This window comes from Dermochelys coriacea, chromosome 2, assembly GCF_009764565.3.
Source record: "Dermochelys coriacea isolate rDerCor1 chromosome 2, rDerCor1.pri.v4, whole genome shotgun sequence".
In the NCBI taxonomy this organism is placed as follows: domain Eukaryota; kingdom Metazoa; phylum Chordata; order Testudines; family Dermochelyidae; genus Dermochelys; species Dermochelys coriacea.
Genome location: NC_050069.1, coordinates 194810982 through 194823859, shown reverse-complemented (window position 1 = coordinate 194823859; position 12878 = coordinate 194810982). Strand labels below are relative to the sequence as shown.

Here is a 12878-nt window from a genome sequence, read left to right as displayed (position 1 = left end):
GAGATCAATACCTTTTTAACCCCCCAGCACCATGGCTTACATACACCGCTCAAGAGGGAAAAGGCAAATATATTTAATCGTATTAAGAATGTTATTTGTGCTTCAACAGTGTACTATTGTAATGAATACTACACAAATCATTTACAACAAATATTTTACTAGACTATGTATCATATTTCTCATAAATATTATTCTAGTGAGAAAATTATTTCCACAGAAAAAGGCACTCACTTGCAATAGAAAAGATTTATCTTAATGTAACTATTAATGAAAAGGCAGTGATAAGACAAAATGTAAACTGAATTTTGTATATCCCACTAAGTTCTATAACAGTCTCAAATTATGTCAAATTACACGAAGTGTGAACTACTGAACAGAGCAAGAGCATGGTTGTAAGGTGTTTTTTTCTAGCTCTGCAACTGACATTCTGTGACACCGTGCATAGCATACTTAATTGTGCATCAGCTTCCTTATCTGTAAAAATGATACAACCTACCTCACATAGGTGTTGCAAATAATTTAAAACACTGAGTTCATTAGATGATTTTTCCAGGATCACACCGTAATTTGTGCGTTATATTTATTTATGCTATACCCAGCTGTGCTAATCAGATTTAATAATCATGAATGCTGTGGAAAATCTAATAAATAAACAAAAATCCTGGCCTTCCGATTCCCATTACTTGGTGTTAGCATTCTCCATTAAACTGGCAGCCCTTTTAAATATTATGAAAATGTAGTTATTGATTAATTAAACTTCTCATTTTTGTAGAAAGTGTATAAAATGTGCACCTTTTTACCATGCTTTCTAATTAGCCACAAATCCAAAAAATGGAATGTACTTTGTCTGTTCTTTACATAATTTTGTATTAAATGAAAACCAGAAGAAACCATTAAATATATTTCGCACATTAACTGTAAAATAACTCCCTAAACTAAATACGCACCTTGATTTCATGTTCAAAACAACATTAATTTCTTGACTGGAAACTTGCAGTTGGTGAAGGAACTTAATAATACAGTTAAAATGTTCATGCTCAAAAACCATCCCAGCATCAAAAAGCTGTAGCATCAAAAGAAAAAATGCAGATGTATATACAAATTAGCATCTCTGAAATATTTCCAGAACCAAGCACAATGGAGGCTATAACATATAACATAAGAAATAAAGGTGAGAGAGAAGATTTTAAAAAAATAAGAGATAAAGAGAAACCTGTACAAAGAACCTAGCTACATTAGAGAAAAGACGCTTGTTTTAAATCAATCTTTAAAAATAGGCAAGATCTTTTTGTGAAACTGCCACACAGAAGGAGATAATGGAAAAAAGTCATACCTTACAAAAGATATCTATTAATGAAGGCACAGCATCTCTTATATTCATGGAAGCCACATGCTCAAACACCTTCAGGAATACATCAACAGCTGGCTAAATAAAAAAAATATAGTATTTTAAAAAATTCTAACCGTTTAATCATTTGTCTCCCGTAAAGGTTTTAGAGTTTTCATAATAGTAGTTTAGGAGTTGCCTTATGTAGAGTTTTGTTTTTCAAAACTGAGCCCACGTACACAAAACAGAAAACTTAGTACAGTTAACTTCATAAGTTTTAGGAGAATTATGATCCCCTGAATCCAATAGACTTTCAAAATGTTTCATGGTCACTTACCAGCATTTTAATCATTACAGCAACATTTAACAACTGAAATACTTCTTTCAACAAACAACACTTGATCAAAGAAATGAGAAGATCATTCAGCACTTGTGAATCAAAATGCACACCCGGAGTTACTTCTCTGTAGTAATTCATAAATATCTGGACTGAAATTAAAAAAATGGAACAGTCAATCCTATTTTCAGGTATCTGAAATTCTTAAATATTTAAACAATTTATTTCCTGAAACAGAAGTTATTTATTAATACAGGCTCTATATTAAAATACAAAAGTGAAAACAAAATATTTTGCAATAAATTCTGAGTTTAGTTGTGATAATGGGAGCCAGACTGACTCAGATTCCTGAATTATCCATAAAACAGATACTATGAAAGGATCAGCAGTGCCATACTATATTGCCACACAGACGAGCCTCCACCATGCACTGGAGAACACTTAAGAGAAGGTAGAGTTCAACCTCCATATCCATTTAGTGACTGGCAACTCTACTGAGATAGACGAGAAAGATACAATGCAAACTGAGATGGTGGTTATGTCATGTCAATACCTGTCCACTAAATAGACCTATTTCACACAGGCCACACAAGTGTCAGACAGCAATCACTTTTTGTCAATCCCAAAATCAGATATTAATCAGAGAGAATACTAGAGATTAAAAGATCCATATTCTATTATCAATCCTCAGAGCCATTCAGCTTTGCTCATCATATTTTCATTGATCACAGAAACTATCAATAAAAAAGTTATTACTAGAAGATCTATTACTATTCTACAGTAAATTTAGTCCAGCCTCACTGGAAATACAGGGAATCTGACTAGAGCACTTGTTCCAACTGATTTAAACTGCCCCAAACAATATGGCTTCACTACTTTGGGAAGACAATTTAGCAACACCTCCACTGTCAGCAAGCATTCCACCTGACATTAAGTTTTAACACCTTTCAAAGAAACACTGTCAACTTAAAGTCAGACTTCCATCTGAATACTTTTCATCTACTATTGTAACTAAGATTGCTAAAAATGAAACAGAGAAAAACTGTCAATGCACTTTGTGCCTCAGACAACATTTGGCATTTGTGTGAGCCTTCTACGAAAAACCGGAAAGAGAAACATTTTAACACACAAAACAATGATTTATTTGACCAAAATTGGCAGAGACTTAGAAACATCATATTCCCTGAATCTGCTATTTTTTTTTGAAAACTAAACAGATTTCAAGTTCAATTTGATCCCATTACTCCCAGTTATAATTCTCCTGTTCCTTGTGTACCAATCTTTATGGCCGTAAGCCTGCAACTGAATAATGCGAGCAGAGAATTCTATTGAAGTCAACAGAGCTCTGTATGCATGCATAGGTATTTCTATATGGATCTGATTCCAGGATCAGGGCCTAAAATTGCTGTCCATCTTTGGCATTTGCACCCTTCAAATACCTGTACAGTGTTATAGTCTTCACACTATCTCAGAAGCCACACTATGCTTATTTAGCTTTTTTAGTCTTCATCAGAAATCCATTTCTCCAACCATTCTTATCCCTATTTTTTAAACTCCCTGTTGTGATGTCATGAGATGGAAAAATATAAAAAATCCTGAATGTATCTGGAATCAAATACTAAAATGCCTTAATCATAATTGTATGGTTACTGCTTGGTTTCATTACAGGGCACAGTTAAAGTTGTTTGGGTGTCTTAACTGCATTTTTTTTTTTACTTTAACATGTTTCAATTTCTTTTAAATGTAACTTTAACTCTGAATTTCCTAGGTCTGTAATGCTTGGTTTTGGAATGATTACATCTCTGTAATATTTTTTATCTTTAAGTATTGATATGCACTCTCAACTTTAACTTTATTTTAGCATAGTTTGTCTGGGAATACATTTAGGACCACGTACAGCCATCAATCTACAGCAAAGCTCCCACCGTCAATGAGAGGTTTGCACAAAAAAAGGACCAATCATGATTCTCATGCATTAACTAACTTGTAGTTATCATTACTCATTGTGATTTCACATGACTAGTCTTTCTCTCTGCTCATGGCTCCTGTCCAGGACTTACTTTATAAATCACTATATTACACATTCATTTTCTGTTGTATCATACCTGAACGTTGTAGCAAACTTGATTCATTGATATTTATATACGTCTTAAGTATTGCCATGCAAATCTAGAAAAACATAAGCAGAATCCATTACAACAATGTAAGATGTATTCCAACATATGAGTAGTCTGAACGTCAATTTTATATTGCAAGTAAGCATTAGGTTGCTTCTGGTTGTTTAAATTACATATGACAATGATAAACTCGTTGGCCTATAGTCAAAGCAGTGCTAAAGCAAGACAGATACTGTCAACTTTAAAAGGTTTTAAATGGCTGCTTTGGGACCTTCCTGAAGGAATTGTTGGGAATAACTGCATATGTGTATAAATAGACCTATATGAGAATTTCCCAACAGATATTTGCATCAAGCAGGAAATAAAAAAGGCTACCATGGTATTACCAGAGTTCACTAAAAGGTGAAAACAGGCATTCAGGGAAGGGAACAGATAAGGGTAGAAAACACAAGTTTGGAAGAAAAAATGTACAGAGACCCCAAGTCAAAAGGATGTCCAGAAATAAAACAGACACATGCACATATTACCTTTTTCCTCATAAAGCAATATAAGGCAAGGCATGTAAGAAAATTGTCAGAAAATTGACTTGAAGTTATTTCACTAGAGACCAATGCCAGTGATAAAGAGCCTTTTAAAATAATTATTTTGCAAGATTAAAATTAGGTTTTAAAATATTGTCAAGAATTTCATTTGAAGATCTTAAAATGCTTTATAACGCTAATGAATTTAGCTTTGCAATATAGAAGTATTCTCCTGTAATTTTACAGATGAAGAAACCAAGGCCCAGTCAGATTAAAAGGACACTGTCAACTTGAAATCTTGTATGCAGTGTTGTTGTAGCCCTGAGACAAGAAGGTGGGTGAGGTAATATCTTGTATCAGACAATTTTCCACTGGTGAGGGAGACAAGCTTTCAAGCTCTGTGTAAACTTGAAAGCTTGTCTCTCTCACCAACAGAAGTTGGTCCACTAAGAGATATTACCTCACCCACCTTGGAAAAAGAAGAGAGTCAGGGGAGATATGATAGAGGTATATAAAATCATGAGTGGTGTGGAGAAAGTGAATAAGGAAAAAATTTATTTACTTGTTCCCCTAATATAAGAACTAGGGGCCACCAAATGAAATTAATGGGTAGCAGGTTTAAAACAAATAAAAGTAAGTTCTTCTTCACTCAGCGCACAGTCAGCCTGTGGAACTCCTTGCCTGAGGAGGTTGTGAAGGCTAAGACTATAACAGGGTTTAAAAGAGAACTGGATAAATTCATGGAGGTTAAGTCCATTAATGGCTATTAGCCAGGATGGGTAAAGAATGGTGTCCCTAGCCTCTGTTTGTCAGAGGGTGGAGATGGATGGCAGGAGAGAGATCACTAGATCATTACCTGTTAGGTTCACTCCCTCTGGGGCACCTGGCATTGGCCACTGTCAGTAAACAGGATACTGGGCTGGATGAACCTTTGATCTGACCCAGTATGGCCATTCTTATGTTCTTCTTCTCTCTCTCTAACTTGAAATCTTGTCAGTTAAAAAAAAAAGTTTCAGGTACAATTGCCTTTTCAATTTTTGTGGATTTACAACACATTCCCTTATATTTAAATGTCTTTTGCTCCCCTATTGTTCTGTGAAAGACACAAAAAAGGGAACTGACTGACTATTCCAGCAAATAGTGAGACTGAAAATACATAAGTATGCTATCAAATATACAAAGTAAATTTTTTTTGCTGTATCCTTCATGTTAGACTTGTGTGTTACTTGTAGCAACTATAAGAAACAAAAAATAGACAGTTTAATTTTGAAGTTGACGTGTCCCTTCCAGTACCTTGTCGAAGGTGACACTGAGTTAATGTCAGAACCTGAGCTATGACTTAACCATAAGTCAATCTTTATTCCCTAAAAAAAAAATGAACATCTGCAGAGCAGCAAGGCTGATAGTCAAAGAACCAGACACTCTTAATACTTTAGAATCTTAGTACTCCAATTTATTATAAATAAAACCTATGCAGAACATCACAAATAATAGTCTGTATTTAATTTTTTGAGTAGCTATTAGTACCACCTTTTGTTAAGGCATAAAAAGCTCCCTTTTGGAAAAAATTCACATGGGATCTTTTACAGTTAAAAAAATGCAATGTCACTTGGCACTGGATGAGCTAATTTAACCCAATCTAAAAATCCAGGTGGCTGAGGGCATTTAAAACAAATTTTAGCACAGGCGGAAAGTATGTAAATTAATTTGCTTTCTTTTGGAATCTATTTTCCTCCTCCTTTGGACTGATGCCCAAAAATACCAAGACTGCATCTGGAGCAATCATTGTTCCAAATATTAGTGAAATTGCTTGGAAAATCCAGTTGCAGAAAGGTTTAATCATGGGACAAGTCCACATTACATGCATAAAAGAGCCTAATTGTGAGCCTCATTTCCAGCTTGCATGAGACTTTCCTTGATTTAATTGTCTCAATTTACAAGGGGTATAATTGAATCTATGGACCATGTAAAAATAGAAAAGTCTAAATTTAGAGTTAATTGTAATAAATTTAGATGGGAGAGGATATATAAACTTAAATTTCTATTGAGAATTTAGTCCAAGCCTGCCTCTATGACATAGTCTTATTGAATGATGGACAGGGACAATAGCTTTTGGCATCTGAAAATGCAATGGATTTTAAAGTCCTTGATTCCTGTATGGAAGTGTTTCAATTAAGTCATTAATTTGTAGAAAACAGACAGTTTCAGAAAGAGCCACATCAACTCTAATTCGAAAAAAGTTGACAAGATATACTTTTCCATGCATGAGTAATTTTGAGGAGATCAATATGCAGAAGTCCAGAAGAATTTTAATGACAACGCTGGATTCTAGACTAGGAGTTGATGCATCCATCAAAAAATAGGTCAATTGAAGCCTAGAAGTTAGTAACATTTAAAAATCAGAGTGTGATAATCTTCTGATTTGAAGTGGGATTGGAAATCATGCTGCTTATTAAAGGCTCCTGTTGATTCCACATATAGTTTCCCTTACACAGGGCTTAATTTTATGAAAAAGAAGCCAACATGATTGTGTTTCATATGGGAATAACTGATTAGCATGGCAGATCTCTAAGGATCACCACACATACAATGATCCACTACATTAAAAACAAAAACAGCAGCACATATGAATTCATTTAAGGCACTACTTTAGTATGAGGATTCAATGAAGAATGCGTTAGACTGAAACCTCCCTAGTTTGTATTCACTGTGTTTTCACTTGAAGGTTCATAGATCGATATAGATGACCATAACTAGAAGGACAGAATAATAAGGACAGCAGTAATTTGCAAGAGACATTTCCCTTAACAGATGCAAAATAAAGACCCAGTGAAGTTACTGGGCAAGAGAAAGAAAGGGCACTACTTTGTGGCATAAAGTCAGGAAACGGTTCTTAAAGTAAAAGACAAAGCAAACCTACAATCATATTTCTAATGAAAAACTTATGTTTAAAAAGCTACACTGTGCATATCTGTACATTTTCTATACGACTATAATGGAAAACAGCCATCCATGCCAGAGTTTGAAGTGGCATGTAGACTAAGTTTATGTATTATAGAAATTTTTGTACAGACTATAGATGGGCACAAAGAGGAGTCTATATGTAATACCTGTTCTTGGAAGATATTAATACATTATTTTTAATTTGATCAATGCACACAAACAGAATTGGACTGTTTAGAACAAATCGCTTAGCAGTTAAAATATCTCATCAGCAGGTGGTATGCATCTACTGTGTCCAATGACGCTTCACAGCCAGTAACTGTCTGCTCCTTTTATAGCAATTGAAAAAAAATGAAAAAAGTTTCAGAGTAGCAAAAGTCCTTCATGACTGTGAGGTATTAAGATAAGAAAGAAATTTTCTTGCTTAGTGACTTTTCTCTTCCAAATATCAAGCTTCACTGTTTCTATCAGTGGGCTTTTCCTTTTGCCCCACTGAACATTAGATCCACGCCAGATCCATCGCCAGAGACAGAATAATGGTTACTCTACTTGGAAGCCCTGCCCGAAACAATGTTTCTGGGATAGTAATATATTCTAATTGATAAGATTATGCATTCCACTATATTAAAAAACCTTAATCCTGTATCTGTTACATTTTGTGGACAAGGGAAGTGATCAAATGAGGCCAAGATAATCCATCCAGAATGGATAATTAGCCCTTTGAAATAAATATCTGGCAAGCATATTTCTCTCCCCTCAAGGCCAGATTAATTACTGGTAGCAGCAGGATTTTAACAGCAATGAGATTCCAAACAAGTATGTAAACAAATCTGCAGCCCGGAAAGTGGTTTCACCCCGAAAATATGCAGTAGCTTTCTGCCAGTTTCTGTGTCTACTGAAGACCGTATACTTAGAAAAATGTATTGACAGATGACTAAGTAGCCAATTCACAAGTCTCAGAGGCATGAAACTTTTCTGCACAAAGTAAGGCTAATCTTGTCTGATAATCAGTTGCTGATTCAAGGGGTTTGATATCTTTAGAATTCTAAATTTTGATACAGAGTTTTAACCCTTAAATTAAGAACTTTACAACTTTAATCCTTTTAACTGCTGAATGACAAGCTGAACAGAGGATCTAGCCCTTTCTGGATATGTTCTAATTGCCCTTCATATATCCAGTCAATGTCATTCTTTTTCCATAGCAAATGTTTTCTAACAGAAGGAAGCACCACCTTTTAATTAGGAATGAAGATTGGAGCCTCTAAGAATGGAAAGTTTAATACTAGGACTCTATAGACAAGATTAGTAGTTCAGAAGTTGGTCATAGTGAAGTAGCTGCTACTAAGAAAGTTAACTTGATAGAAAGGTAAAATAGCATAGGAGGTTCACAAAAAAATTTTAGGGCATCCACAAGAGGGTTAAATTTTCCATTGCTTTACTTGCTGGATTTCCTAAGGATTAAGGAATGCCACTACTCTTAATCTTTTCATATAGGACAGCGAGGAAATCAAAATTGGTTTACTTACCCAGCATACTTGAGAAAGCAGAGGCATGTTTGACTATAACTATTTAGGTAGGAAATTGAATATCAAAGGAATTTTGGCAGGTCTGGTTTATAAATTTTTCCTCTTCAATTTACCTCATATCTGGTGATATTCTGACTTAATCTATATATCTGTCTGTCTATATACTAAAGGCAAAAGTGTGTTTATGACCGCTGAAAATATTCTCTCTCCTTTCAAATTACAAACTACCACATGGGGCTTCCCTGGGTTTGATGGCCTTAGAGGATAGTATCCAGGAGATACTCCCTGACGGGAAGATAAAAAGAAATGTCTCAGATAATGATTAGATCTTAGAACCAAGGTCTGAGAGGCTAGTGTAGTATCTGAGCACATCACCAGCTTTACTGTAATTTGTCTTCACAACACCCCTATGAAATAGGGAAAGAATGATTACGTGTCCTACAGTACCTCTGGCTCTTCAAGATGTTGTAATCCGTGTGGACCCCACTGTAACCCGGCATGCACCTCATGCACGTGAGCTCAGAATCTTCTGAACAGCAGCATCCGTTAGTGCCATGCATGTGCCTGTGTCTCCGTTTGCTCCCATGTGAGGGAAAAAAGAGCAGAGTGGTTTCCACCCTCCCTCAGCAAACCTGCAATTCAAAGCCAATGGTAACAGAACTTCAAAAGCAGGGATGAAGGGTGGGTCCTAGGATCCACACTGACTAACAGTTAGGGAAGGACAAGTAACTTTTCTTCTTTGAGTATGTGTTGATGTGGATCCCACTGTAGGTGACTGGCGAGTAGAATCCTCTACACGATGTTGGGGATGAAGAGTATGAGGGGCATCAGTCGAATAGGGATTGGAGTAATACCCCCACACCTCCAAATCTGTGATCGAATCTCAGAGCTAAATTCAGCACATATGTGACAAACATGAGTAGGTTGCTCCACTTAGTTGCCTTGCAGATTTCAGATATCAGCACATTGTGCAGACGGTGACACTTGGGCTCTGGTGGAGTGCACTTTGATGGAAGAGATGCATCTTATAATCTGTTTGGAAAATCTTTGTGATGAAATGGCCTGACCTTTGGAACAGCCCACTATAGCCACAAATAGACATGTGGACAATCTGAAAAATACTGTTCTGTTGATGTACAAAGAACTCTGGATATGTCCAGAGTGTGGAGCTTTTTCTCCCCCTGTATGGAATGAGGCTTTGGAAAGAATAGAGATAAGCTGACTAATTGGTTTCAGTGGAACTCAGAGACCACCTTGGGGATTAAATTTTGTGTGACATCTGAGTACAAACTTGCCTGTATGAAATGAGAAACAGGGTTCCACCATGTGTGTCTGAATCTTACTCGTTCCATTGGCCAAAGCAATGGTCACTAGAAATACTGTTCTGAGAATAAGATGATGGATGGAGCACCCTTGAAATGGCTTGACAAAGTTCAGGTCCCTACCTAAGTTCTCCAACTGGCAGGTAAGTGCATTAAGCCTTTAAAGAATTTGGATACGGACAGATGAGAGAAGACTGAGAATGGCTGTGTGGAAATGATATTGCTAGTATTGTTGCCAAATGGACGTACACTGAGAAAGTTCAGAATGTTTTAACTTCAGCAAATAGTCAAGAATCTTCAGTATTGGGACATGCACCATGGCTGGGCTATGTTGGGCCACCCACATAGAGAATCTTTTCCATTTGGAGGCGTGAGTCTTTATTGTGGATAATTTCTTGTTCTGTGCCAGGATTTCATCAATGCATGAGAGGCAATCCCTTTCCACAGAGCTCAACAGTCCACAACCAGACTATGGAGGTGCAGCAACTTCAAGTCTGCAAGTAACACTTGACCCCAATCCTTCAACAATAGGTCTGGGCAATCTGATGAGTGGTTATGTAGACATTTATCACTGATTTGTCAGCCAGAACTGCTTCAACCAATAAAGAGCTGTGAGGATGAGCATGGCCTTGTCATCTCTGGCCTTGGCAATCACTCTGGGGATTAGGACAATTAGTGGGAAAGTGTAAAGGAGGCCCTGATTGCACTGTAGAAGGAAGGCGTCCAGTAAAGATCCTGGGATCTTGCCTTTTCAGAACAGAAATTTGAATGCTTGGCATTGTTCATGGTGGTAAAGAATCTATTACCAGTTTCCCCAATGGTGTAATGTAAACTTTATACAGGGATTTCTGTAATGATCGCTTGTGGGTTGTTGAAAGACTATCTGCTTAAGAAGTCTGACAAGTAGTTCCTGGTACATATAGGGCTATTGGGTTTATGCCATGCAGGTAGCATCCAATTCCATAGCTTGATTGCCTCTCTCTAATGGGGGGGGGGGGAGAGAAAGAAGAGAAGAGCAGGTGCCACTGTTAGCACAGGTCAACTGTCATATGATGTATGCTACACCAGGGGTTAGGTCAGCTTAACTACATCACTCAGGGGTATGGATTTTTCAGACCCCTAAGCAATGTAAACCTGGCCTAAGTGACCTGTCCATGGTCACACAATCTGCGGCAGAGCAATGAATTCAAACCAGATCTTCCAAGTCCCAGGCTAGAATCCTAACCTACTGGACAACTATCCTTCCTCTGCTAAGCGGAGAGGATGTCATTCCCCTTGTTTATTGCTAAAGGCCATCTTAAAAGGTAATGTGCTATTTCTTAATTACATTAGAGAGCTGAACATGTGGCCATCACTTCCAGCCAGTTTATACTACTGGAGGCTTCTACTGATTGCCATCAGCCACACACTGAGTGGGTGTGATGAACTGATATCTATGCAACTTATGAATTATGATTGATATTATGAAGTTATATTATGAAAAACAGCTATTATGAGTGTCTATCTGTATATGGCTCCACCACTGCTGACAGGGGTTGCAGCATGTACACCCCAAACGAATACACAGAAAAATATTTAAGGTTAACTATAGTAATTAGACCTGAGAAAGATTATTAAAAAAAGCAGCTGCATCCTTAGAAAAACCGGTTTAGCTGACTCATCTGAAGGGAGGGGGAAGAAAAGAGCAGTGTAAAGTTAGCAGGCAAACAAAAGAGGCCAGGTGACCAGGATGGATTTAAAATGAAGAAACACAAAGGAACAGGGCCTAGACAAGAAGAGGAATCTTCTAGTACATAGATGTTTCTGTGATTATTAACTGACTTGTGAAAATGTCTGTTATCCCTTTATTGCAGGAGAGAGACAGTTGCAGCTATTTCCTAATTTGTAATGGATTAATTTGGAAATCTTCCAAGAAGGGGCAGATATGAATTCCCTTTTTCTGAGGTCTATCACTAAAACCACAAACACTTCAATGAATACTTTGCCAAGTATAGCAAGCCTTATACTAACAGTGGCCTTAGTCTTATTAGAAGTGGAGCTATTTCCTGTGTGAGGTCCTTATTGGAATATATAGATTTGCTTACCTCATGTAAATACAGTACAGGTGACTGTTCTGAGAAATGGATGCAAGGGTATACCTTAGAGTTTCTAGTTTGTATTTCATTTCCTTATATTTTTGTTCAAGTTCTTTAGACCTAAGTCAGTCTGATCGCCCTAGATTGTACAGGCAGGAAAAAAAGACAGTAAATTCCTTGACAGCAGAGCTGATTCTATTGCTCTTATCTGCAGCACATATATAATTACTGGCTTAAGTGTATTTGGTACATATGGAGTGGGGGAAGAAATTGGTTGTGTAACATCCTCTGAAGTTCAAAGGTATAAACCTTGCTCGTATTGTGGAGGCCCCTCTTTATGGAAAATGCAGAAGTTACTGTTTTGAGCAAACAGCTCTGAATCTACCTTCTCTAAGCTCAGCTTCACTCTTCTCTGAAACAGTTGTTGTGTCTCTCTATCAAAGAAAGTGAGTAGGCATTCATTCGGAACCTACACCTTTTAGCCTAGTTTAAAATCCCTTTTCTGTTTCCTGAATGAAGGAAGCTTCTCAACTGAAGCCAACAGAAAAGAACAATATTATGGCATGTAAAATGTTGATAGAAATCAAGAGGAGTACGAGTGAACTGAAGGTCCAAATACCCAAAGACATGAAAGGAGAAATTCTATGGGAGTCAGTGGGTATGCTGGTCTACCAGGGATTAAAGACAGCAATCAAGGGAGATAGGGGAAA

At 36.9% G+C, this 12878-nt stretch overlaps 1 protein-coding gene across 7 annotated transcripts in view; it reads right to left on the bottom strand.

Annotated features, from left to right (window-relative positions):
* Positions 1 to 12878, bottom strand: part of TOPAZ1 (testis and ovary specific TOPAZ 1) — a 100910-nt gene that overhangs the window by 43293 nt on the left and 44739 nt on the right. For all 7 annotated transcript variants that reach the window (XM_043508976.1, XM_043508979.1, XM_043508980.1 and 4 more), the window contains exons 9-12: positions 3770 to 3833; positions 1665 to 1816; positions 1334 to 1426; positions 948 to 1063 (exon numbers count right to left, since the gene is read on the bottom strand). In XM_043508976.1, coding sequence (XP_043364911.1) covers positions 948 to 1063; positions 1334 to 1426; positions 1665 to 1816; positions 3770 to 3833 — 425 coding nt within the window. The remainder of the gene's footprint in view (positions 1 to 947; positions 1064 to 1333; positions 1427 to 1664; positions 1817 to 3769; positions 3834 to 12878) is intronic.